Source organism: Xiphophorus hellerii, chromosome 9 (assembly GCF_003331165.1).
Source record: "Xiphophorus hellerii strain 12219 chromosome 9, Xiphophorus_hellerii-4.1, whole genome shotgun sequence".
Taxonomy (NCBI): domain Eukaryota; kingdom Metazoa; phylum Chordata; class Actinopteri; order Cyprinodontiformes; family Poeciliidae; genus Xiphophorus; species Xiphophorus hellerii.
In genome coordinates this window covers 31,949,899-31,977,563 of record NC_045680.1, presented here as the reverse complement: position 1 = coordinate 31,977,563, position 27,665 = coordinate 31,949,899, and the positions used below count along the sequence as shown (strand labels likewise).

General features: G+C 39.2%; 3 protein-coding genes across 6 annotated transcripts; all 3 read left to right on the top strand.

Moving 5' to 3' along the window:
* Positions 1 to 748: 748 nt before the first annotated feature.
* Positions 749 to 4,117, top strand: LOC116725776 (oocyte zinc finger protein XlCOF6.1-like). 2 transcript variants are annotated; one of them, XM_032572148.1, is made up of 2 exons: positions 749 to 1,069; positions 2,313 to 4,117. In XM_032572148.1, the coding sequence occupies exon 2, from the start codon at positions 2,427 to 2,429 to the stop codon at positions 3,678 to 3,680; it is 1,254 nt and encodes a 417-aa protein (XP_032428039.1). In that variant the 5' UTR covers positions 749 to 1,069; positions 2,313 to 2,426; the 3' UTR covers positions 3,681 to 4,117. The 2 variants fall into 2 exon arrangements, with proteins under 2 accessions (XP_032428039.1, XP_032428038.1); XM_032572147.1 differs by having other exon boundaries at positions 2,223 to 4,117.
* A 3,366-nt stretch (positions 4,118 to 7,483) lies between these two features.
* Positions 7,484 to 13,492, top strand: LOC116725749 (zinc finger protein 883-like). 3 transcript variants are annotated; one of them, XM_032572095.1, is made up of 3 exons: positions 7,484 to 7,655; positions 8,737 to 8,824; positions 10,224 to 13,492. In XM_032572095.1, the coding sequence occupies exons 2-3, from the start codon at positions 8,777 to 8,779 to the stop codon at positions 12,249 to 12,251; spliced, it is 2,076 nt and encodes a 691-aa protein (XP_032427986.1). In that variant the 5' UTR covers positions 7,484 to 7,655; positions 8,737 to 8,776; the 3' UTR covers positions 12,252 to 13,492. The 3 variants fall into 3 exon arrangements, with proteins under 3 accessions (XP_032427986.1, XP_032427985.1, XP_032427987.1); XM_032572094.1 differs by having other exon boundaries at positions 8,734 to 8,824; XM_032572096.1 differs by lacking the exon at positions 7,484 to 7,655 and having other exon boundaries at positions 7,662 to 8,824.
* A 2,408-nt stretch (positions 13,493 to 15,900) lies between these two features.
* LOC116725756 (gastrula zinc finger protein XlCGF57.1-like) lies at positions 15,901 to 27,665 on the top strand. Its single transcript, XM_032572109.1, has 2 exons — positions 15,901 to 16,121; positions 24,923 to 27,665. The coding sequence occupies exon 2, from the start codon at positions 24,938 to 24,940 to the stop codon at positions 26,807 to 26,809; it is 1,872 nt and encodes a 623-aa protein (XP_032428000.1). The 5' UTR covers positions 15,901 to 16,121; positions 24,923 to 24,937; the 3' UTR covers positions 26,810 to 27,665.

The following is a 27,665-nucleotide window of genomic DNA, read 5'->3' as shown; positions in this document are numbered from 1 at the left end:
GAATGTAGATTACTTAGCTTATTTTTACTTGCTTATTTTCTGGCTGATTTATAATTAGAATTTTTGTTTAATTCTAGTTATTTAGAATAAGTTTTGGTTAGTGATTCACCTAATTAGTTAATTAATTTCAGTTTGGGCCCTGGGTGTTTCACAGTATAAATATGTTGGGTTTAGGCAGCTCATTATGGACGGGGTGGTCAGAAGGTTTTTTACCAGTCATCAGTCAGAGAACAGGTGCAGGAATCAGAGCAGGACAACCAGCAGAATCCTGTGATGCCTGCAACTTGTTTGCCTGAATATGGAATAAAACAAAGAAAGAACTGAATTTTTGGACTGTTTAAGCCAGAAACCCACAGTGCATCAGCTGACTATTTGAGTTGGATTCACTTTTTGTTTTGATCACCTTTAATTCTTAAGTTTTTTGATTTTTGAATTTGAGTTTTGGACAAATAGTCACTGCGCTATATAAATACCTTTTGTTCCTTTCATTTTGCATGGAGAGTGGATCAAAATATCCGTTTTTATAGGTTTAAAAAAATAAATAAAATTCGACTTATTTTTGCTTTCTCAATCTTCCTGTGGTATATTTATTAAATGAAATTCTTTCTTTTTTCAAAATTTCTACAACCTTAACCTTCTTTCTATCTAATTATCTCATATTGAAATCGCATTCTCATGTTTCAAGTTCCGCCAGTTGGAGGCGGAACTTAAAACGTGTTGTCTGTTTCTGGGGTAGATCAACATGTGATACTTCCTGCGGAAGTAAACAACACGGCGCTAGCAGCGCTAGCAGCGCTAGCTTCCAGGCTGCCTCTTGACTAACGAAGTTAAAAAGACGATTTGAGCTGAAAGTTTCAGTGTCTTCAGTAACAACAGCTTCTTCATTAGAGAGACAGAGAAATTAATCAGAGAGACGAACTGCTGCTGGAGAAATATCCAACAAATCGGAGGAAGAGCTCGATCATCAGCTCAGACCGCTGGATACCGGCTGGAAAACCCAAATCATCTGCGAACCTCCGGGTTGGGTTTTCTGATCCAGGCTTTGTTGAGGCTTCGACACGTTGCTGAGGTTAGCTATTAAAACTCCATAGACAGCTGAGAGATGGGATTATTTACTAACACTGTAAATACATATTCTTCTCTCTGGCCTTAAGGTTGAGATATTCCATGAAAATATTGCCAAAATAATAATCAGACATTCAAATATAGATATGTTGTTTTTGCTACAGCGCCCCCTGTTGCTTGGACATCAGGGAGATGGACAACTATTTATTAATGTCTGCTTAAATATGCATCATGTTGGAATCACAGTTTCTTCTATTTAACATGGATATGATTCAGAAATCTCCAAAAGACAATGAAGGCAGGTTTTCATCCAGTTAACTTACATTAAAGAGGAAACATCCTGCTGAGTAACGTTTCAGTAAAACAGAGAGAAACCCAACAGTTTTATTAGGTTGTAGTAAATGTAAAATAGAAAAAGACCTTTTAATCTACTGATGGAAACTCGACTATATTTAAAATAAAATGGCTGAATATTAACAGTTTTTGATCACATCACTGTTGGATCGTAATAGTTCTTTAACAGAACTGTAACTAAATATTAGTTTGCTGAGATGTGGATTTCATTTCTTTTTTCATTTAAATTTAATTTAATTTACAGTTAATTGTAAAATATTGTTTAAGCAATAAAACACTATGGTATAGAGAAGTAGATCTACCTTCAGTCATCATTTTTGGACATTGTTTGTGGTGTCACCACACCAACATATTGGGACCAAATTGGTTTCTGTTGTGCATATACAGTAAATTAGCATAAATATAAACTGTTATGGAATTTTCCCACAGGTTTGGAGTATTCAGTGAAATTAATTTCAGTGGTTATCAGAAATGCACAGAGGGTAGTGTTACAGGTAAATACTGTCATTTATTCAGAAGCAGATGAAGAAATGTATTTGATCTGAAATAGATCCAGAGGATGAAGGGAAAAGTGTAGGTCTGTGCAAAACCCAGGGAGTCATAAACAGCAGTTAAGATTTCATTTAGTCTACAACTTTCAGTGTCTGCATGATTGTTAAAACCCCCCGCTGTAATTATCTTATTAATATTTAACACAATCAGATAAATCAAATAACTGAGAGTGGTGGACAGTACAACAAACAAACATGAGAGGTTTTAGTTCTTTAGGGTTAAATTACATGTTGTGTTTTTCCCTTTTTCAGATTTGCCACAAAATTATGTCTATTATTAAGCCAGATATTCTTGCTCTGCATTTTATCCTCAACCAACAAGAGATTTCTGTTCTTGACCAGAGGGGAACCAAATCTCCAAAACCCAAAAGAGCAGAGGAAGAGGAACCAGAAGTTATACAGGTAAAAGAAGAAGAGTATGAATCAGAACCTCAGCAGTTTGTAAAGAAAGAAGAAATGGAAACGTCAATTGAAACAGATTCTGGATCTCTTGAAATAAAAGGGGAACCAGTAGAACTACGACTGAAACAAATGAAGGAAGATGATCGCCTATCAGAATCTCAGCAGATGGTAAAGGTTGAAGTAGAAGACATCAGTCTGGATAGAAACCAGGACAAACTACAGCAGGAGACGGATACAGTAAAGGGAACTGATTCTAAATCTCCGGAACTCAAAGAGGAACCAGCTGAACTAGAACCTAACCAAGTGAAGGCAGATGATCATGGATCAGGACCTGAGCTGATGGGAGAGAAAGAGGCTGAGGGCATCAGTCAGGATGAAAACCAGGACGTACTGGAGCAAAACGTTACCGTAATCCTAAAGTTTTCTGATGATGAAACAGATCACCACCAACCTGAAATCAGTGAAAACAAAATCCTGATTCAGAACCTCCCAAAAGCAAAATACCAGAATATAAAGACTCACAAGGCGTCAGATTCCAGCAGAGACGTTCAGCAGCAGAAGAGAGCTCAGAAAAATAGAGGACAAAGTGACGATGTAGAGAGAGGAATGAAAGGCAGGAAAATACACAAAGGTAAAATGTCCAAGCAGTGTAAAGTGTGTGGGAAAATTTTCAAATGTATCAGCGATTTAACTATTCATAAAAGAATTCATGCAGCTGAAAAGCCTTTCTCATGTGTAACTTGTGGAAAAGGTTTCAACCAAAAAGGCAATATGATTAGTCACATGAGAACTCACTCAGGTGAGAGACCTTTCTCATGTGAAACATGTGGGAAAGGTTTCAGTCAAAAGGGTAGTTTGAGTAGCCACATGATAATTCACAAAGTAGAGAAGCCTTTTTCATGTATAACCTGTGGGAAAGGATTCAATCAAAGGAGTCATTTGACAAGCCACATGAGAACTCACACGGGTGAGAAACCTTTCTCATGTGAAACCTGTGGAAAAAGTTTTATTGAAAAAACTAATCTGCTTAAGCACATGAGAACGCACACAGGTGAGAAACCTTTCTCATGTGAAGCTTGTGGAAAATGTTTCAGTCAACAAAATATTTTGAAAGGCCACATGAGAACGCACACAGGTGAGAAACCTTTCTCATGTGGAACCTGTGGAAAGTGTTTTAGGCACAAACATAGCTTGGATGTACATATGAGAATTCACACAGGAGACAAACCTTTCTCATGTGGAACCTGTGGAAAAGGTTTCAGCCATAAAAGTAGTTTGAATTACCATGTCAGAATGAACACAAAATAGAAGCCTTTCCTCTATCTGTGGGAAGCATGTCTGTTGTTGCTGTTTCCTTTTTCTGTGACTGTTTTTTGATAATTTGTAAAAGTTTTCTAAATCAGATCTGAAGCCCTGTGGTGTTCTGGTTGATAAAACTCTTTACTCTCAGGTGGATTTCCAGTGGAGAATATCAAAATTTGTTGTTTTTGTTCTTTTGAGCAGTTTGTCAGGAGTGATGTTTACGAAAACACAACACCGATTATGGAATGATTTCTGAGAGATGAAAACCTGTAATGCATTGTCGCAATAAATGCTTTACTTTGGGTTTCCACACATGATGCATGAAGTGAAATATCAAAATAACATTTCTCTGTATTTACTACATGACAACCATTAAAATGTATTAACAGTCTGGATGTTGTGTGGATTAAAGCTCCAGTAAATTAAATTAATGTACATCAACATATCAGTCTCATGTATCGAATCACAACGGAATCAAAACGTCTTAAACCAGGTTTGCATCAGAGTAGACCAGCTGCTTTGATAAATTATGAACCTAATGTGACCATTCGTCCTACTGGACTTGATCTTCACTTTAATTGAAGCAACAGAATCAATTTGGACAATTAATTTCAGAATGGAAATTATGCAGACATCGGGTTATGCTGAAAAGTGAATGCCTGCCAGGATTTGTATGCCTTGTTTGATTATCTTTGGTTCTAAAGATTCATAAATTCAGAAATATAACAAAAATGTTATATTGTAGTACTGTATGCTTCAGAAAGAGTAGAACAGGAGGAATATATTTCAGTTCCAGTTCCTCTGGAACCAGCTCTGGTTTAGTCAGTGAGGCAGAAACTCTAAATACTTTTACAACTCGGCTTAAAAAACTTTCCTGTAAGAAAAAATGGCTGAAAAACTCAGTTATCCTGCACTATCTGTTGTTATGCGGCTATATGCTTAGACCAGAGGAAAGAACAACCACTTTTCCTCACTCTGCTACGTTCTTTTACTTCATTGCAGAGCTCGTTAGTCTCTAAAGAGATTAAAGAGCCTGCTGTTGCTATCACTGTTACTGGGGTATAAATATCCTATAATAATAAACAAACATTGCTTTGCCTGGTGGGGGTGCAGGTACAGCCTGGTGGCCCGCCAGGCTGATTATACTTAAATGTACTCTCTTTCATTCTATCGGTGTGAAAACTAACTAACAGTTCCTCTCCTATATGAAGCTCCTAATGCAGCTACTGCTATGAATAAGTACTTTTCCTTTTTCACAGAAAGTACTCCTGAATCAGTGTTTCTGTGTTTGTGTTTGTCTCTGCTCTGCCTGTCAGTCAGTCGTGCAGAAAGCCACTCTCAGGGTGCACACAGACGGGAAGCTGTACTCCTGTGATTTATGTGATCAGTACTTTAGACACTGCAGTGGTTTGACTCGTCACAGGAAAACTCACATAGATGAGGGGCCACATTCTTATAAATTATGACAGAAATCCTTCCTGCGAAGTATGTCTGCGCCACGTTGCCCTAAACTTCCCGAAGGTAAGAAACCTTACTCCTGTGATCTGTGTGATAAAGCTTTTAGACACACCAGCAGTTTGCTCGGCTCCATAAAATTCACTTGTGTTGAGGTTTATTCTTGTGATTTTTGTGACCGAGGGAGTTTGGCTCGTCACAAAAACATTTGCCAAGAAAAGTGGCCTTAATCCTGTGAATTATGCAAGAAATCTTTCCTAAGAAATATTGATTTGACTAATCACCTTGAAATGCACAAAAACAAGACGCCGTGTCCTTGTGACCTGTAAAAGCTGCTGGAGTTTGGCCTGAAGAAGAACTTAACCTTTTTTTTTTACCCCTCCAGGGGGTCTTTTTGTGGGCTCTAGTGTCCCTTTTTACGAAAGTAGGCTGACAGGAATAGGGAAGGAGGGAAGACATGCGGCAAATGACATCCGGGAGTCGAACCCACGACGGCCGCGTCGAGGACTGAAGGCCTCCAAATATGGGTCGCGCTAACTGCTACGCCACCACGGCACGCCCCGAAAACTTAATAATGTAATTCAGTTTAAGTTGAAAGTCAGAATTTCACTACAAATGTTAAGAAGTTATGCAGAGCAAAGCTGATTCATAAAGAAATTCATCATTAAATCAGTCTCATCAAATAGGTTTGCATTTTAGTTATAATGCAGTAAAATCAAAATCAGTTTATGCCAGTTTGTTAGTTTTTGAAGTTTTTGTCAACAGAAGCTTAGCAGACAGCTCCAGCTAATCAGGGCAACAATCTGCAACCTTAACAACCTAAAGACAATTTTACTCAGACCAATAAAACTCATTAGAATAGAATAGAACAGAATTCAACTTTATTGTCATTGCACTGTCACAAGTACAAGCAACGAGATGTAGTTTGCATCTATCCAGAAATGCTCTACGAGATATAAATATCTTGAGCCGCAAAAAAATGAGAAATATCTACTATAGAAAATGTATAAATAAAGAACCACCATTTTATTTCTATTTTTAGGATTTAAAATAAAAATTAACATAAAATGTAGCCCAAAGTTGGTGGAACTTTTTTTTTTTTTTACTTCTGTGGGACAGAAATCGATGGAAAAAATAAAATTTGCAGACAGATTCCAACAGGACAGGAGAAGAGATCTAAAAGCATAGTACTAGTTCTCTTAGTGTCATTCTTTGTGGAAATTCAATGTAAATATTGTAGAAATAAACTGAAAATATGTTAGAAAACAAAGTTTGTTATTTCCCAAGTAATTATCAGGATTTAATAACCTAGATAATAGAATAATAGAATTTGGAGTTGTAGCGTCTTCATCAGAAAACTTGTATACAGAATAGAAACTTCTCTCCAAAATGCAAAAGTTTCAAAACAAAGTAAAAGGCTCGACATTTTTGAAGAGAAAACTAATGAACTAAACTCATGACTTCAGTCTAAACAGCTTGTTGGTTTTTTCTAAGTATTTTCAGCCAGAAAACAGTCGTGGTTTTATTTGTTCATCCTTTGAGATCATGAAGATCCTCAGATCAACGTGTTTGGAGTTCAGATTTTCTTTGAGATTATCTCTAATCTGTCTGAATATGTTTAGTTAAGATTTTGCAAACATTCTTACCGTATGTTAACATCATTATGTTACATTACATCAAGATCAAACTTTTGTTTGAAACTTTCCTGAGAAATTGAATGTTTACATTAGGTTTAAGCTTTAATTAACAAAATTTACTGGAGTAAACCTTTATAATCCATAGCAGTTCTTACGTTTAGAATTGAGTTTAGGGATGGATATTTGTTTAATCATTTATCACTTCTCATTATCATTTTTTATTAAAAAATTTTGATTTATTGTTTTATTACATTTCAGTTGATGTTTAAAAAAACTGTATTGTCTGGATTATTTTTTACTATTTTCTCTGTTCAATCAAAGTATAAATAAGTGATACATTTAAAAACATCACACTTGAAGATGCTTCTTATTTTCAAACTATTTTTTAATAAGTTGTTCTGCTTTCATAGTCTTTTTTAAAGTTGACTTGAAACTACTGAATACTAAATAAAACACTAGAACTAAATTCTAAACTACATTCATATGCACAAAATATGTAGTGAAATAACATGCACTTAAATATATTGTATATAACAGAATAGAAGATTTTACTGAAGTTACTATATTTTGCACAAATTGCATGTTTTACTTCATATAAATTTTTCTTTTGTCAATATATGTAAAATCTTTGCTCAAATAAAGATTTAAATGTTTTAATATTTCTATTAGATTATTCTGAGTTCTTTCAGAAAATACAATCATGTCTGGAATGAAAGCTAAAACTTGAGGAAAAAAAACAAATGTTTGCAGCTGAAGGCGGAACTAAAGAGGCCACAACTGTTTCCGCCGGAAGTCTCTGTATGAGACTTCCGGCGGATATGAGGCGCTAGCAGCGTTAGCTCCCAAGCTACTTTCTGTTTATCGTCGTTTTAAAGACCTTTTCTGCTGTGTGAGTTGAATATTTCAGTGTCTGTAGTAACGACGTCTTAGTTTAATCAGTAGAGAGAATCCTTCCGCCCAGAACCGCCAGGTATTTCAGCTGTTCGGTTCTGAATGAACCAACACTGAAAACAGGGAACTAGTTGATATCGCGGAGGAAGCAGGACCCGTCCAGCTCCATTATTTGCGTCGTTTATATTTATTTGTTTTCTTTCATTTATAGTTTTGAGAAACTGGAAACAGTAGATAAAAACCGGTGTGAAAAATATTCCTCAATGAAGAAACAAGATTCTCCGGACTTCCGGGTATTTTATTTGGCTCTGACCCAGCATTGTTACTCTGACTGGTCTGATCATGTTCATTGGTTTAACCAACATTATTTGTTAGCCAGCAACTCTGTGATTTTGGTTGCTTTGTGCAGGCAGAAGACACGTAAAAGCTAAATCAGACTAAACTTCTGCTGTTTTAGGTTGATGACTGAACGTGTCAGATTTATTTCTTACTGTCTTCAGAATCAGAAGTTGACATTCATGCCCCAGGATTCCCGTTGACCTGTATGACATCTGGGTCAAACGTTCTGGTTTCCTTCCTCAGGAACAAAAACATTTTGTCAACCCAAACCCAGAATGATTTTATCACTTTTAAAGAAACTAATTGGTAAAATACCATTTGGTAATATCTGCCATATGTGCATTCTGAATCCATTTTAAATGTAAGGGTCATGGCACTTTACAAGAAGCAATCCAATTTAATCAAATCATACAGACAGAGTTTAAGTTGATCCTAGCTGTTAAACAATGCATTAAGTTTGTTTATTATTCAGTTTGGTTAAAAGTTTTTCTGACTCGCAGCATTCACTCCAACTGGAAATGCATGTAGCGACAGTGGAGAGGAAAACTCTCCTTTAACTGGAAGAAGCCTGCAGCAGAACTGAGCCTGGTTCATTAACCGCCTGCCGGGGCTCATTGGGGTTTAAAAAACAAAGCAGACTCAGAATTAGGGCTGTCAAAATAATCATACATAATCATGATATAATTGGTACTGGAACATTATGTTCATATTTGCCCAAATTGTCGTACTTCTTCCAGCAGCATCGTTCCAGTAAGAGCAAGCGGAGATTTTCTGAGGCAGATGGACAGGAAATGCTGCAACACTGATGTTTGGGAAAAACGTAAGAAGGTAAGTGAAGCTGCTGTATCTGCATCAGATAATGAAGCAAAGCGCTTGGTTGACATCAGCTAACGCTAGCCGTCTACAGCCATCACACATGTTCAGTTTTTGAATGGATTGGAACCTTTTTCATTTTTTATAACAACCAGTAAAACATTTTTTGTAACAAAAACTTATAAAGCAACTAACAAGTTTAACTTGAGATAAAACAAATATTTAGGGCTGAAATTAAATGGCCAAATATCTGTTATTTATCCACTAATATTTCTTTCTGCAGCTTATCAGGGGAAATTAAAGACACTGAAAATAATTTAATGATCATAACAGTTCAGAGGAAAATAGGAAAATGTTACTTGAACAAGGAATTCCCTTTAAGAAACAAGTTAGAAAGATGCTCCATTAAAGTGTTGAGTTTCAAAAACCTGCAAACAACAGAAGCATTAAACTAGAAACTGTTGAAGAGCAGTAATAAAATCAACTCACGTTTTTTACAGTTCTTCTCATTGTGTAAGAACAGGATGGGATTCATTGTCAGGTTATAAAAAAGTTATCACAAAGGACGCATGTTAACTTTATTTTGACACAGATAACCAATAGTTTTCTAATCCTAAAAGCCAATAACCAATAATAACCAATAACATACCTAGAAATAAGAGAAGCTGGTAAACAAAAATATAAAGCTGAGACATCAAACAAAGTCCAAACAAAACCAGGAACAGTTAACTCTTAAAAACACTGTGAAAAAACTATTAAGCCACATTTGCAAAACATATGAACAGAAACTATACCTCAAATGGACATCTGTTTAAATAAGGTCTACATTAATTATTGTTTCCATGTATTAAAACTATAACTCACCCAGTCACAGGAGGCTTCATGCAGTCTGTCGTCAGTTACTGATCTGACTGATGATAGGCCGGAGTGCTAGCTAGCATTAGCATCGGAGAGGCTGGGACTAGCAGGCCAGGCCAGTTCAATCACAGTTGAAGCTTTCAGCATCCTCAGTTCAGAAAGAACATTTTCCTTTTTAGAGGATATAAGTAAGTACACATGATTAGTCATGATGCAGCTTCTGCTGGAGCTGCTTCTGAGACGAATGCAGCAGTAATGGATTCATTGACCTGGGTCAGCAGAACAGGTGATGGTAGCAGCAGAGCTTTATACCTCCCAAAAATCATAGCAGTCCAGTTTTCCAGTAACTTTCATTTGGTTGGCCAAACGCCTGAAACTATTCTTTAAGCATCGAAAGAGAAAGACAGAAATTCAATAAATCCCCCTCAAGCGAAAATGTGTCTTAACGTCTTTCTACAAGCTATGTTTCAGTAATTAAACCTTATTCACATTTGTGAACTTTTAACTCTTTCTAGTCACTATTTTAACAGCGTTCTGCTGGTCTTGGTTTCCTCAGGTCTTCCACTGCATCATGTCTGTTGCTACCTGTGAAGAACTTCCTGATCGCCTTCTGATAACTGGAGACAGAAACTCCATTCCTGACGACGAGATGCTAAACGATTTACAAATAAAGGAGGAACAGGAAGAAGCAGAACCACATCAGGCGAGTGATCCAAACGAGGAACCAGAACCTCAGCCTGAGAAAGCAGAACGTGTTGAAGTGTGGGTCTTTCAGGACGGACAGCTTTCAGTGCAGCAGGAGACCAGCGTCTCTACGGTGACTCCGGCTGATGGGGAAAAGATCCACAACGAACCAGAACAGCTGCAGATTATAAAGGAGGAAACAGAATCTGTGGAGATTAAAGCAGAACCGGAGGATTTCTTCAACAGTCAGGATGAAGGTCTACTTGAGGCGAAGCAGGAGCCTGAAACCTCAATGGTGACTCCAACTCATGACAACATTGATCCAGAACCAAACACCAACCAGCCTGTCCCACTGAGCTCCCCTGAAGAACTGAACCCACAGCAGCAAGGAAGCGACCAGAACACATATTGTTGTGACGTGTGCAAAAAATCTTTCACAGCTCGTAAGAATTGGATTTATCACCTTAAAACCCATAAAGAGGAAAAGCCTTTCCTATGTCTAACTTGTGGAAAAGGTTTCATTTGGAAATCAGCTTTAACGCTACACCTTAGAACGCACACAGACGAGAAACCGTATCCCTGTGAACTGTGCGACAAATCTTTCAGTAAAAAGAGTTATTTGGCTCGTCACATAAGGGTTCACGGGGATGAAAGGCCGTTTCCTTGTGACTTGTGTGGGAGAACATTTAGACACAGTAGTAATCTGGCCCATCACCGTAAAGCTCATACAACTGACAAACCTTATTCCTGTGACTTGAATGACAAACAGTTCAGCGAACATAGTAGCTTGGCCAACCACCTTACGACTCACACAGACGAGAAACCTTACCCTTGTGAACTGTGTCACAAATCTTTTAATAAAAGGAGTTATTTGGCTCGTCACATAAGGGTTCACGGGGATGAGAGGCCGTTTCCTTGTGACTTCTGTGGAAGAACCTTTAGACACAGTAGCAATCTGGCCCATCACCGGAGAGCTCACACGGGTAAAAAGGTTTATTTTTGTGACTTGTGTGACAAACCTTTTAGCAAACATAGCAGTTTGGCCGATCATCTTAAAACTCACACTGATGAGAAGCTGTATTCTTGTGAACTGTGTGATAAATCTTTCAGTAAAAAGAGGTATTTGACTCGTCACAGAAGGATTCACGGAGATGAGAGGCCATTTCCTTGTGACTTTTGTGGTAAAACCTTTAGACACAGCAGTAATTTGGCTCGTCATCATAAAGCTCATGCAGCTGACAAGCATTATTCTTGTGACCTTTGTGAGAAACATTTTATCGACCAAAATAGTTTGGCTGATCACCTTAGAACTCACACAGACGAGTTGGAGTATCCCTGTGATCTGTGTGATAAATCCTTTTATAAAAGGAGTTATTTGGCTCGACACAGTCGGATTCACGGGGATGAGAGGCCATTTCCTTGTGATTTGTGCGGTAGACACTTTAGACACAGTAGTAATTTGTCTGAACATCGTAGAACTCACGCAACTGACGAGCATTATTCTTGTGACCTGTGTGACAAACATTTTATCAACCAGAGTAGTTTGGCTTGTCACCTTAGAACTCACACAGACGAGAAACCGTATCCTTGTGAACTGTGTGATAAATCCTTTAGTAAAAGAAGTTATTTGGCTCGACACAGAAGGATTCACTGGGATGAGAGGCCATTTTGTTGTGACTTCTGTGGTAGAACCTTTAAGCACAGTAGTAATTTGGCTCGTCACCGCAGAGCTCACACAGGTGAGCCTCTTAGCAACCCGAGTTGTTTGGCTCTTCACAAGAAGACTCACAAAGATAAGAGGCCTTATTCCTGTAAATTGTGCAAAAAATCTTTCAGAAAAAATATTGATTTGATTCGTCACCTTCACACTCACACAGGTGAGAAGCCATGTTCTTTGTAGGAAACGTGTCCAGGCCTTTCCTGGTGACGAAAATTTTGTCGACTGTAGTAATTTAGCTCTTAATAAAAACACAAAGAGGAGTTTTTATTACCGTCTACAAATTCAAACTGAACTGGTGTCAAACGTTTGTGCGGCGACATCTTCTTTTTGTGCCGCTATCGTTTTAAAGATATGAATAAACTTTTCCAGAGGTCATCAAAGGTCAACCAGTCTTATGATGACCTCTGGAAATATTTATTAATATCTTTAAAATACAGCAGCACAACCAAAAAATGTAGCTGGAATTAATTTAGTTTGAAGAAGTTGAGGGAGCAACTTCCTTCATTCATGTAAATTATACAAGAAATCTTTCTCAAATTATTGACTTCAAACCCAAACAAGTTCCTTGTGATAAAACCTTCTAGACAACGCGACGGTTCGGCCCGACAGAAAAACTCAGGGTTAAGAAACCTCCAGGTTATTCAGTTTACTTTATCAGGTAGCAGTTTACAGCACATGTAGAGCAGAAACCACATATTCATATTCAGCAAATAAAAAGATGCACAAACATTTAATGTTGCTGAAGTTCAAGCAGACCATACGTCTCTTGTTTTGGGTCCGTTGGAATCGGCTCAGATTGAGGACGCTGCTGCTGCAGCCGGTAAACGTGTCATGAAAAGTGTCCCGTACCGACGGGCTGAGCGGCCGCTCCCAAAGACTGGCCCGGTGCAACTTCTTTGGTTCGGATAAGAAAGTGTCTCATCAATACCTGATCAGAGCGTTCGGAGTGGAGATGTCCAACTTAGTGATGTTAGTAAAACAGAAATCTCTTCACCACTGTGTCTCTGTTGTAAATTCCCTGCTTCAGTAGTTACTAACACTGTGTTTAAATGTCTACATGTTCTTTGTTTTCAACTAGAGAATGGTTACTGTGAATGCACCAATCAGCTAAAGTATTAATTATAAATCTTCCTTGTAAAGTTGTGATAAAAAACATCAACCATGTTTTATCTTTTGCCACTCAGATCATCTTCCACATTCTCCTAACTCGCTGCAGGCAGCGGCGGTAAAATGTTTCTGCCAAACCAGAGCAGGAGGTTAAATATATCTGAATAATTAAAATCAGGTCTGTAGCTGCAGCCTGGATGAAATCCGTTCCTGAATGATGATCAAACTCCAGTCGCTGTCCTGCAGGTTTTAGATGAGCCAAACGGTTTAATGACCTCCTCCTTGGGTAGATCAGTAGATCAATAGATCAGTAGATCAATAGATCAGTAGATCAGTAGATCAGTAGATCAGTAGATCAATAGATCAGTAGATCAGTAGATCAATAGATCAGTAGATCAGTAGATCAATAGATCAGTAGATCAATAGATCAGTACATCAATCCTCCAGAGCCTTAATAATCTAATTATTCTGTTCAGGTCTTCAGCAGAGGCTCATCTAAAAGTTTCAGGGCCGCGGGCCTCCAGGACTGGAGTTTGACCCCTGTGCTGTAAATCAACTAATACGGTTTTTAATACTGATGCTGTATTTTGTTCAGAGTTTTTTATGTAAAGTATTAATATTTGGCAAAGTTCCTTTTTAATAAAGCTTTACTTTGATCACAAGAAACACTATTTGCTATTCAATGTGTGAAGTTTTAGAAGACTTGGACCTACTAAGTATTTAAAATGTAACTTTATGAATAAACTTATCCTTTTTGTTGTTATATTTTCCTAGATAACTTTTAAAGTTACTGAAAAATACATTTTCTTTGAAGGATAATTCTCAATTATTGCTTAAAGCCTTTTGAAATTCTGAAATAATTTTTTTTACCCCTCCAGGGTCTTTCTGTGGCTCTAGTGTCCCTTATATGACAGCAGGCTGACAGGAAACGGGGGAAGACATGCGGCAAATATCGTCGGGTCGTCGAACCCGCGACGGCCGCGTCGAGGACTCAAGGCCTCCAAATATGGGTCGCGCTAACCGCTACGCCACCACGGCACGCCCAGATTCTGAAATAATTTTTGCTGAATATATTTGTCTTTTAATCTCCAGTGAGAACTGATACATTTTTCATATGCAGCTTGGAGACAAATATACGTTCAGCTACATTGTAAAAGTCTAATTTTGTTTGAGAAATGCTCATGGTTAAACTATAAACATTCATTTTATAACAGACACTCTTAGTTTGATAAGAAGTTTCAGATGTGTTTATAGAAATGTTTTATTGTTAAATAAGACTCATTATGTTGTTACAGTAGCTTAAGGATCATCTCTGTCATAAAACCTGGAGGTTAAAGTTCATCCGTCTGCAGTGGTACAGTGATTGTTGCTGCTAATGATTATCAGAGGGAACATATTCTCTACAATCTGATTCTCCTGTTTTTTTTTAAACATTTTAATGCTGCAGGTTTATGGATTATGATTTTTATTGAATATGTTCAAACGTTGAACCTTTGAGAAGCTGAAAATCTTCATTCATTCAGATAATTTACATTCTTATTTTCACCCTGAGTAATCTTTACGTGTAATCTGTTTCCTAAACCGGTTGGTCTGTGAAATGATGAATACATCAGATATTTATTTATGTATTTGTTCTTGTCTTTAAATCAGATGTAATCGGTTTGTTTCTGGCTACCGAGTTCTGATCAGTTCATGTGTTATAACTGAATACTGTCATTCATTATAATGAATTATATAATACTTCCTGCTATAACATGAGGCTGTCCTTTTCCATTTATGTTAATATCTTGTGAAATATCTGAAGTTTTGTATCTTTTTCTTTAGGATAGAAATTCACCACAAACCTGTGATAGAAACAGGAACTTTTCATAAGAAGGAAAGAAATAAACAATATTTTTTCTGAGTTATTATCGCGGGTAATAAAGTCATTTGACAGTTTTGATTATGTCTTTGATTTTGTTGGTCTGAATGGTTTAAAGGGCCGTTTCCATCTCAACCTTATACAACCAGACATAAACATGCAGGGAATAAATTCATTTTCAATCCGTTTTTTGCATCAAAGAGATTAAACAGTTTTCACTGAGGCTCTTTAAATGTGAATACATTTTACATTTTAAATTGACATTGTGACTGTATACAAAATAGACCAGCAAATATTGCGCTAAGCGGGAATGGAAGAGAAAAATCTTCTCTGTCCTCTAGGGGGCTCCACACTGAACGACACAGCGATGAGCAGGAAGTAGTTTACTCTAGTTCTACTGGTTTGTGTGTTAATTCAAACAGGAAAGCATTATTTTATTAATGATAACTGATTTTGTGTTATTTTAATATTAATTTAAGTTAATTATATTTGCAAAAATATTTCTTGTCTCATTTTATTCTTGAAGTCATTTAGAGAGGTTCTTACAAATATAGGACTAAATGTATAATTTAAACATACACCAAATATATAACGTAGTTCTGAAAAAGAAGCATTCTTTAAATGTATTAATATTTGATTGTCTTTTAGTATTATTTTAATACAAAGTAAGCACATTTCTCAGTCTCTGTGTGGATGGGACACTCTGTTCAACAACCAGAAAACCTTTATGTTGTTTAGATGAAGCAAAAACAAACAAACAAACAAACAAAAAACAATTAGGAAAATAAAAACAAATATTTCTAGCCCGCGGCGGAACCTAAATGATGTGAACTGTTTCTGGGGGAAGTCTACGTGTGAGACTTCCAGCGGAAGCGAACGAGATGTTAGCATCGAGCTTCCAGACTTCCTCGTTTATCGTCGATTCGGAAGCGGTTTGTGCCGCGTAGCTGAACATTTCAGTGTCTGCAGTGAAGCATCAGAAAGAGACTAACGGAAATAAACAGCGTCGTCCTTCAGGAGGAAGAAGTCGAACAAACTTCCGGGCACCAGCTGGAAAACCCGAATCATCTCGGAACCTGCAGGTATGCTAATGAACGGTTCTGAATGAACTAACGCTGGGATACAGAGAATATAATCCAGGAACTAGTTGATACCGCGGAGGAAGCAGAAGGCTTTTACAAAGACGAAGTTCAGTTATGAGATGTGATATTTCCACACAAACATTATGAAGATTAAAATATGTACAACCAGAGCTCGCGCTAGACTTTTTTGTTCTCCGTCATTTTGACGGACAGCATAAAAAATCCGTCATATGCTATTTTTATCCGTCAAATTCTAATCATATTGTCATAGGCTATTTAGCTGCAGTTTAGTTCATATTCACCCCGTTGAACCGAATCCAGATCATCGCACATTAAGCAGATGAACGCATCTGACTTTTTCTCCGTAGTAACAAAACCAGTGACTGTGGCCCCAATAACTTATAATAAATGAAATTAAACGGCTCCACTTTAATTAGCAGCACTTGACCTGCTGCGGTCTGAAGGCTCAGCCTCACTAACTCCTCCTGGTCGCATCTGCAGAGAAATCTGGTTCACCAGTCAGTTGATCTGTCTGATCCAAAGCGATCAACTGAACTCTGTGACTTTTTTACCCTGTCAGGGGTTTTTGTGGTTTCGCTTCCCGAAGGACTGATGTTACATCTGATGTTACATCTGATGTTACATCTGCTGTTACATCTGCTGTTACATCTGCTGTTACATCTGCTGCTCTCCTCCTGAGCGCAGGAGGGAAACGTCTTCAGCTCCGTTTGTTAAAACCGCAGGGTGAGTTCAGTTTCATTCATTAGTTGTGCAGCGCACGGCGCATGTTACAGTCTAATTAACTTATGTACCTTTATTTTCTGGTGTTCTGACAATCTGTGCTACCTCATCAGATTTTCCTACAGTAGCACAGATAGATAGCTAAGTCTATCTGTCTGTGCTACCCGTCCAAAGCTGCTACCGTCATGTTTACAGTCAGAAAACTATAGCAGGTTGTTAATGTTAAATATATTGGATAACAATATTTGAGTGACTGAAGTGGAAGCTTAGCAGTTATGGTTAGCTTAGCATCGGAACAATTTCTATCCATGACGAAACCACAAGAAGATGACTTCCTTCATCTGAATATCCTACCCATTTAAAATCCTTTTATTAGAATATCCTACCTTTTTGAAAATATTTTAAATACAGAGGTTTGTAAGAATAAAACAGCATCAGACAGGGGAAGCAGGTTTTTATTGGAATTAAATTAAACACAGACAGATCACCAGAACTCTCCAAAGTGTCCGGTCCAGAACTCTTCAACACGCCGTCATCAAAACGCAGTTAGTTCAGAGTCCATGAGGTGATATTCAAAAAGATTTTTTATTGATAGAGTTTAGTTGCATCTGTGATCAACTCTTTGTAAAGTCTATAATGTCTGCCCATGTTGCTCCAGTCAGGGTGTTAATCATAACCTGTCAAAATGGCCGACGGGCTTAAAATTTTCCAGTCATTTAAAAAAAACAAAAAAACGGTCAAATACAGAAAATATTACGTGCAATCTATAAATTAGAAGCTTTTTAAACTTCTGTTTCTTTTGGATTGGGTCAAACCGGTCAGAACCGAGTCATAAGATCAGATCCTACTTTCCTAAAAACCAGCAGAACATCCATCATGGAGATGCACTAAAATCAGCTATCAGGATATCACAGCTGTTTAAAATGTATCAGAATATTCTACCTTTAAAAAATAAAGAGGAAGCTCATGTTGGAGGATTCAAGGTTCCCCCAGAAAACCTGTTCAACTCGGTTCATTCATCCAGCAGCTTGTCGTGTTTTTAAGTTAAAAATGTTTAAAATTGACGGGAAATTTTAAAATATCACTTGATAATTATGTGTTATTGTAAGATTAATACCTGAACACCAACTATAAACTCTAAAAAAAATTCAAACATTTTAAAAAGACTTAAATAAACAATGCTTAGCCTGGTGGGGGCCCAAGTAAAGCCTGGTGGCCCGCCAGGCTTCTAATACTGGGGAAACCCTGTGTACTGAAACCCCTAATAAGGAAAAAGAATCTACCTTTAGGTTTTAAATTATGATTAAATATTTTCTTCATATTCTGCATGTAGCAGATATAGATGGACTGAAAGCTTTCATCACAAAACCTTTTAAAATACAAAGGCATCAAATGGTAAATATATGATTTCCAACCTGAAATTCAAACTGTAATATGAATTTTTTATGATGATGTGGAGCAGATATGCATCTATAACGAGCTAAAAGAAAAAGCAACAGAATAATAAAGGTGTTTTCCCCGTCGTTGCGTTGCCCCACAACTGCTTCCTCCTGAGCAACTTCTGGTTGCTCCACCATCTGAACCCAGAGTTTAGTAACTGTGGGGCAGCAAAGAGTAAAGATTGATTATCAAAAACGGCTCATAATAATCTGCTCCATGATGTGTAGATGACTGATTAACTCTGCAATTTTTTTGTTAGTATGTTTATGCATTAATTTACTAAGACATATAAAAATGTTTGTAAAACTGTCCACCACTGTTTCAGTTTTACACAACATCCTTCTTCAGAACATGAAGCAGCTTAAGGACCAGGAGTTACAAAATGTATTAAATGAAACTTATCAAAACCAACGAAACAAAACTTCACATGTGGGACAAATCGTTAAGAAGAGTAAGAAACCTGTCAGTGGAAATCTTACAGCAACCGATTTGGTTTCTAATGCGTTCAGTCATAATTAGACCTTTTAGTACACCTGCTATAATATAAATTAAAGCTGCAAGCAGCCTCGGGCGGCCCTCGCAGCAAGCGCCGCTCCGGCCTATTGGCCACCACGGGGGTTCCAGCCACCGCAGAAGCTCTCGCACGATTTCCAGAGCCGCAGCCCGCTCCCCACCGCAGAAGCTCCGCCGCAGTTTCCAGCACCGCCGCCCGCCAGCCGCCGCAGAAGCTGTCGCGCATTTTCCCCGCCCGTCCACCGGGCGACACGCGTGAATGCGTTCGGCGGCGCTGCCCGACGACTGTCGAAAAATCTGGCGCAGATCGGTCGATGCGTCGAGGAGACACAGCCGATGTATTAACTTAGGGGGCACAGTGGAGCCAAATTACATTTCAAACTCGTCGGGCTCTTTAGAGGTGAACAAAGGTCATACATATCCAGTTTGGCGCCAATCGGATGATCTATGTGTGAATTAGAGCCAAACGTATTAATATGGCGAGGGACTGATATTCGCCATTTGGCCACGCCCACACGGTTCAGCCAGAAGCGAGCATTGACAGAGCTCATCATCCGAATTACCTTGATTAGGTCAAGAGAGCCATAAACGGAGCTTTCCAAGGAAAAAAACGGCACTTCCTGTTCTGACGGGGCGGGGCTTAGATGACGTCATAATATGATGACATAGGGTCGTCAAGGATCCCACCAGGGTCACTCGTGCAAAGTTTGGTGCAGAAGCTATCGACCGTTCACAGTAAAATACAAGACTTCCTGTTGTCAGAGGGCGTGGCCTACGTGATGTCATCATTTGACCATTGGATATTATTCTACACCCGAGGATGATCAATAACTCAAACTTTGGTGTCTCTGTCAGTTTTTGTGTTAGAATTACAAATTATTAAATTTTTTCCTCCATTACAACATTGAACTTTCATTCCGTAGGGCAATGCTGCCCTCTGGTGTCGAATTACTGAAATAATGAAACTATTTCAGTGGGCAGCAGAGGGCAGCATTGCCCTACAAACAACGAACATGGACTGTTTATTATGTAATTACACAGAAGATCTCTCTAATTCATTCTGAGGGGGCGGGGCTTCGATGACGTCATAATATGATGACATAGCATTGTCAGGCATCACACCAGGATGAGTCAGGCCAAGTTTGGTGCAGCTCGGTCGAAACATGTGGAATCTAGAAGCAAACGTATGGCATCGGCGTTACAGGTCACTTCGCCACGCCGCCACACCCAGCTGCTTCATCGCAGCCGGTCAGGGCTTGAATCCACAACACACCAACATGTCTTCTGTCTCTGGACACAGTTTCATGTTGATTAGGTCAAAGGGCTAAGATAGCGACCGTTCACAGTAAAACATGACACTTCCTGTTCTCAGGGGGCGTGGCCTAAGCGATGTCATAATTTCACCACAGGGTATTTTAGGACACCTATTGATGATCAATAACAGAAAGTTTGGTCCCTCTATGTGTTTTTATATAGGAAATATAAGAGTTTCGTGTTTCATGGCGAGTAGGTGAACTTTGACCCCTGGTAACCCCCCTTCAGCAAGCTCATACAGTCACCAATTTGATAACTTTAAATCAGACATGCCTTATGATCAGACTGACCGAGTTTGAAGCCGATCAATCGAAATCCCTAGGAGGAGTTCGATCAAATGCAAAGGCTGTAAACGTCAAAATCGAGGTCAAATGAACTTCAATCTAAAATGGCCGACTTCCTGTTGGGTTTAGAGCATGGCTCTAAGAGACTTTTTTGTACGTCCCGACAAGATACACATGTGTACCAAGTTTCGTAATTCTAGGTTTAAGCATGGCTTGGGGCTGTTCATTTAAAATACTCTAGGGGTCGCTATAGAAAAATTAGGCCACGCCCACCAAATATCGCTATGGATTCCTGTTCGGGGATGGATAAGGATCCATCCTAGTGAGTTTGGAGCAGCTCACCCCGAAACTGTGGAATTCAGAGCCAAACGAAATTCGATGGCGTTCGCAACGCCGCCACGCCCACCTGCTTCATCGCAGCCGGTCGGGGTTGGAATCCACAACACACCAACATGTCTTCTGTCTCTGGACACAGTTTCATGTTGATTAGGTCAAAGGGCTAAGATAGCGACCGTTCACAGTAAAACATTACACTTCCTGCTCTCAGGGGGCGTGGCCTACATAAAAAAAAAATTTCACTGCAGGGTATTTTAGGGCACCCGATGACAACCAATCACTGAAAGTTTGGTCCCTCTATGTGTTTTTGTATAGGAAATATAAGAGGTTTTTGTTTCATGGCGTGTAGGTGAACTTTGACCCCTGCTAACCCCCCTTCAACATGCTCCAAAACTCACCAATTTGATAACTTTAAATCAGACATGCCTTATGATCAGACTGACCGAGTTTGAAGCCGATCAATCGAAATCCCTAGGAGGAGTTCGATCAAATACGAAGGCTGTAAACGGCCAAATCAGGGTCCGAAATGGACCTTCAATCCAACATGGCCGACTTCCTGCGATACTTGCACTATGACATTACTTGTAAATTCTGAGCGTCTTAGTGAGCTCTACAACTGTACCGAATTTCAAGTCTCTACGATGAAGTAAGTGAATAGCAATGGGTCTTTTGAAAATTGCTAGTTGCCGCCGTTGAGCAATTTTTTTTGCGATTTTTGCGGCGACCTTAAAATTTAAAATTTTTAAACCGCCTAGTCGCGACCGCCAAGTTTGGTGAGTTTTTGAATATGATAAAGCCCCCAAAAAGGCCCACGAAGAGGTGGGAAGAATAATAATAATAAGAAACAGTACAGATACAATAGGCCTTCGCAGCGCTTTGCTGCTCGGGCCTAAATATAATATATATCCCTAATATAAGACATATGGGCATGGCACATATTTTAGACCGTAATTCTCAACAACCTGCTGTCTTGTCTGACCGATATAAAGATCACTAGAGCCGAGAAAACCTGAAAACCTTTTACTAATGAATGAGCTGCCTTTACTCTTATTACCACATTGTTAGAGGCCAGGGCTTCAGCTGCTAGTCTGTTTCTAGCCTGCAGGCTAACTGAGAAGCTAGCTGAGAAGCTAACTGGGAAGCTAACTGAGAAGCTAACTGAGAAGCTAACTGGGAAGTAGAAACCAGAGGACAAAAAGAATTTGACAGAGTAAAATCTGCTGCCAGCCTCTGATCTGTTCGTAAGTATGAAGGTTTATAACAACATTCATACATATTTTCACACAGTTTTGTGCTGTAGTGACTTTAGTGACAATTGAATTTGATTAAATTCAAAAATAGCGTTTCAGTCCTGAAGGGAAATCAAAGATTGTAACTGGTATTCCACAGGTTTCTACTGTAACGTCTGTCTGGCTGCAGTGATGAAGAGACTCAGGATTTCTAATGTTTCCAGAACAGAACCAGCATTTTTATTCTGAATGTGCTTCAAACACCTTCTGTGAAACATGCAGACATATATTGGAGGAAATAAGTATTTGATCCCCCACTTTAAAAATTTTTATACAAAAAAATAAACAAAGCATCTCATAATTTCATGCCAGCTTTATTTTAACAGTGACACAGAGAATATTAAAGAAAAAAAGAGAAAATGACATAAAATGAGAAAAAAAATTGCATTTTATTGAAGGAAATAAGTATTTGAGCCCCCAGTGAGACGTCCTGTAAAGCCCTGGTCAGGCATCACTGGGGGCTCATCACTGCTTGTTGGCCAGCAGCCGGCCGGTTCTTGTGGTTTGTTATCAGGTTGGACGTCAGCAGTAGTTTTGGCCCACTCCTCTCTGCAGGTCGTCTCCTGATCCTTCAGGTTTTTAGGCTTCAGCCGTCCACAGATTTCCAGTGGGTTGAGGTCAGGACTCTGGTGAGGTCATTCCATGACCTTCACATGCTCCTTCTGGAGCCACGTCTTGGTTTCCTTGGCTGCATGTTTTGGGTCGTCGTGCTGGAAGACCCGGGTGTCCAGACCCGTTTTCACTGCCTGACAGAGGCGAGCAGGCCGTCATCCAGGATTTTCACGGCCCCGTTCATCTTTCCGTTGACGCAGTGAAGTTGGCCTGTGCCCTTAGAAGAAAAACACCAACACATGATACTTCCACCACCGTGCTTGGCAGTGGGGATGGTGTTCTTAGGGTCTTATTCTGTTTTTCTTTCTCCAAACACATGGAGCTGAGTTGTAGCCCAACTTGGTCTCATCTGACCACAGCACCTCGTTAATGACTCTCTGGGTCGTTAATGTTCAGTGGCAGACTGAACGTCTGGACGTCAGCCTTCTTGAGCAGAGGATCCTTGTTCACTGCAGGATTTTAAGCCGTTATATCTTGGTGTTTGTCATCTGGTTCAGATCATCAAGCAGCTCCTCTCTTGTAGTTCTTGGCTGATTTTTAGTTTTTCTCCTGATCATTGAGACTCCATGAGGCGACATCTCGTCTGGAGCTCCAGGCCGATTGACAGTAATGTTGTACTTCTTCCACTTCTGAATAATTGCACCAACAGTTGTCACCTTCTCATCCAGCTTCTTACTTATGGCCTAGCAGCCCAGTCCAGCCTTGTGCAGGTCAACCGCTTTGTCCCTGACGTCTTTAGGCAGCGCTCTAGTCTTGCCTGTGGTGGAGATGTTGACGTGTCACTGAGTCTGTTGGCAGGTGGCTTTTATACAGGTGACACTTTGGGACAGGTGTCTCTACTGCAGGTGTGTCAGCGGTCTGTGGGAGCCAATGTTAGGTTAAACACACTTTGGCTGGTTATTAGAGGATCAAATACTTATTTCCCTCAATGAAATGCATATTATTTCTTATTTAAATATGACTTAATTTTCTATATTTTCTTATTGATATTCCATCTGTCACTGTTAAAATGAAGCTGCCATAAAAATCATAGACTGTTTCATTATTTGTGACAGTACAAACTTTCAAGTTCAGATACTTATTTCCACTGTATATTATGGCATTATGCAAAAAACTGGCCAACAATATTCTATGGCCATATTTGATAATGACCAGGAGAAATGCCAAAACTCAATAGTGTCTTAAGGTTTTGTGAACTTTGTGAAGGTTTCCACTTTGACTCTCCTCTCCCATCGTTTCACTGGTAACTCTACATCCTGTTATGGGCTCAACATGCAGGATGTGACATCGATCCCAATCCATTCATTTCCTGTGGAGCTTTGCATATCAAATCTCATCGTGACAATAACGGTCAACGGGATGTTGCATTGTTGCAGCAACCAATTATTGTCCCTTCAACGTCGTACTGGTTGCAGTTGCCCCTCCTCCTGTCCCGCCCTCAGTCTGGAGCTTCCTGCAGCCCTACTTCCTGTCTCTACTCCGGACTGAAGACGCCTCTATAGAATAATTTGCTGGCTCCCTCCTTGAAGTCTTTTTTCCTTTTCTGTCAGTTCCTTATTGTCACAGGCTAGCCGGAAGCGCCTCATTGTGGGGACTGTCCTCAGTCAGTGATGTCATCGCCAGGCGGCTGGCACAGTGCGTCACAATCTGTAACCTCCCACCAAGCAGGCGGCCATGTTTTGTTTCTCTGTTTTTTCTGAATCAGTAATTGCCTTAAAAGCTCTGACATGACTCTGCATGAAACTTTCCAACTATCATAAAAACTGTTCCGGTACATTAATTACATAAAGTAAGGCCTGTTGAACAGCACCAATTATTCACATTTATTCCTTTTTGCTATTTTTCCCCAACGTATTTTCATATAAAATATTGAAACTTTTACCACTTTTTTCATGTCATTTGTGGCTAAGTGGTCAGTCAGTGGACAGTTCATACAAGATTGGTCATCTATACAAGAAAATATTGCTTGCTGCATTTTACAAGATTACAATTAAATATACATTTTCTACTTAAATATATTTTCTGAAAGGTATTGTTCTTATTTTTAGTGTTTAACTTCCAGTCTATTACAGTTTTCTAAATTTAAAAAAGAAGTTTCTAAAACTTAAAAATGTATATTTGAAAGATAATTGACCACATTTTACATGATTATTTTTAAAACCTATTTTTATACATTACAGTAAAAAATGTTATTAAAATCTCAATCCTTAAAGTGTTTCCAGATTATTTTAAATAGTTTTTTACAGAAATGTCATTAATGTTCTTCCCTCAGGTTCTCCACAGCATCATGTCTGTTACTTCTGAGGTTCTGCCTGATGACCTTCTCATAACCAAAGAGAGACGGATAAAAAAGGAAGAGGAGGAACCAGAACCACAGATGATTGAGACAAACTGGGAACCAGAACTTCAGCCAATCAAAGCAGAACAAATTCAGCTGTGGGTCTTTCAGGATGAAGGGCAGCTTTTAGTGAAACAGGAGAGCAGCGCCTCAATGGTGACTGCTGCTGATGAGGAAATATTCCACAAAGACCCAGAACTGCAGCAGAGGATGGAGACGAAGGAGGAACCAGAACCTGTAGAGATTAAAACGGAACCAGCAGAACCAGAACCGGTGAGGATTAAAGAGGAACATGAGGATTTCTGCAGTGATCAGGATAAAGATGATCCTGTGGTGAAGCAGGAGCCTGAAGCCTTGATGGTGACTCCTGCTAATGAGCAAAAACACATCATTGATCCGGAACCAAACAGGAACCAGCTGTTCTCTGGAAACCATCCTGCAGATGTGAACCAACATCAGCAAGGAAGCAACCAGGAAGTTTCAGGATCCAGTAAAGACCTGCAGCCGGAGAACTGCAGAAATTACAGGGACAATGTGGACATTTCAGAACTAGAAAGGCAAAGATCTGCTGCGTCCCGTTGTAGCGTATGTGGTAAATGTTACACTAAACCTTACTACTTGACTGCTCACATGAAAACACACACGAGGGAGAAGGTTCATTGTAAAATTTGTGGTAAATCTTTCAGAAAGCACAGGAACTTGACTGTTCACATGAAAATTCACTCAGGTGAAATGCCCCATGTTTGTGAATTGTGTGGTAAATCTTTCAGAAAGAGTTGCGAGTTAACCCATCACCTTGCGACTCACACAGACGAGAAGCCGTTTAGTTGTGAATCTTGTGGTAAATCTTTCAGAGATCGTTCTTATCTATCCTACCATATCAAAATGCGGGCAGACGCAAAGCCGCTTGCTTGTAAGGTGTGCGGTGAATCCTTTTACTCTTCCTGTCTTTTAAGTAGTCACAAGAGAACTCACACAGCTGAGAGGTCTTTCTCATGTCTGACCTGTGGAAAGGATTTTGCCATGCAGTCTAAGCTAACTGCACACATGAGAATTCACTCTGGGGAGAAGCCGTACTCATGTAGCGTTTGTGGTAAGACTTTCAGAGTTGCCAGTCAGCTGACTGTTCATGTAAGAACTCACTCGGGTGAAAAGCCATATTCATGTAACGTTTGTGGGAAAACGTTCAGAGTGGCCGGTCAATTGACTGTTCATACAAGAACTCACACAGGTGAGAAGCCGTACACATGTAATGTTTGTGGTAAGACTTACAGGCAGGCCGGTCAGTTCAGAGTTCATGTAAGAACACACGCAGATGAAAGGCCCTATTCTTGTGAGCTGTGTGATAAATCTTTCAGAGAGAGATATCATTTAGCTAATCATCTTAACACTCACGCAGAAGAGAAGCCTTATCCCTGTGAGCTGTGTAATAAATCCTTTCGATGTGGTGGTCGTTTATCTAAACACCTTAAGACTCACACAGCTGAAAAACCTTTCTTGTGTTTGACTTGTGGGAAAGATTTCACCCAGCAGTCTGACCTAGATGCGCACATGGAAACTCACAAAGCTGAAAGGCCATATCCTTGTGAGCAATGTGATAAGTCTTTCAGAGAGAGTAGTCATTTAGCCAACCACCTTCGGACTCACACAGCTAAGAAGCGCTTTCCTTGTGGATCATGTGAAAAATCTTTCAGATGGAGTTCCGAGTTAACCAATCACCTCAGAATTCACACAGGTGAGAAACTCTTTAGTTGTGCATCTTGTGAGAAGTCGTTCACGCAGCACAGAGAACTGACCCTCCACATGAGAACTCACCAATGATGGGAATAATGGAGTTAAATTAAACAACGTTCCATTTTTCAGGAAGGGAGTAGTCTAATTACTATGTTACATTGTTGCCATTACTGACAATAAACTGCGGCACATTACTGTGAATCACCGCACTGAAGGTTCAAATAGTCCTTATCTGTCAGATAATGTAAATGAATGTTTGTAGATGTGATTTTGGCCTGGAAAAGATAAAACGCATGAATCTGTAAGTGAAAAGTAATGTATTCCCCAGTAGCAACGTTGTTCTTTATGTCAGTTATAAGGAACTTGGAATCTCACGAACGTCACAAGTGGCCATGATGGCGGTGCTGCTGCTAGCAGGCGCAGCCTAAGCTAGTGAGGCTAGCATAAGCTCGGTGTAAAAAGCTGACGCAGTCAGAGACATCAACGCTTGGTTTTACACAACGCATTATTGTAGTTTCCTGTTTTTAACTCCTTCTCTTCAGTGTCCATGTATTGATTCAGTTTTATGATAAATGTTTCAATATATATTTTAAAATTCTAGTCAGACAAGATCCAAAATGCATTTACAGTATTATGTGTTTTCTAGCCACATAGTATCATTTTATAGCATAATCAACTAACTATGATATGTTCGGTTGTTATAAAAATGCTGTACATATCAAATGACTTAACAATTTAATGCCTTGAAATTGGGCCTCTGTCACTTTAAGAAGCTCCTGCTCTTTCTGCTGCCAGCAACATTCCTCTTTTAATCCTTTACTAATATATGAAGAGGAAGCTTGTAAATATTCAGGTTAGCTTTAAAATGACAGGCTTGTAAATGTGTACTGTATTTACAATATAATGGATCATGACAAAAAATAAAGGAATCTGTTTGTGGTTA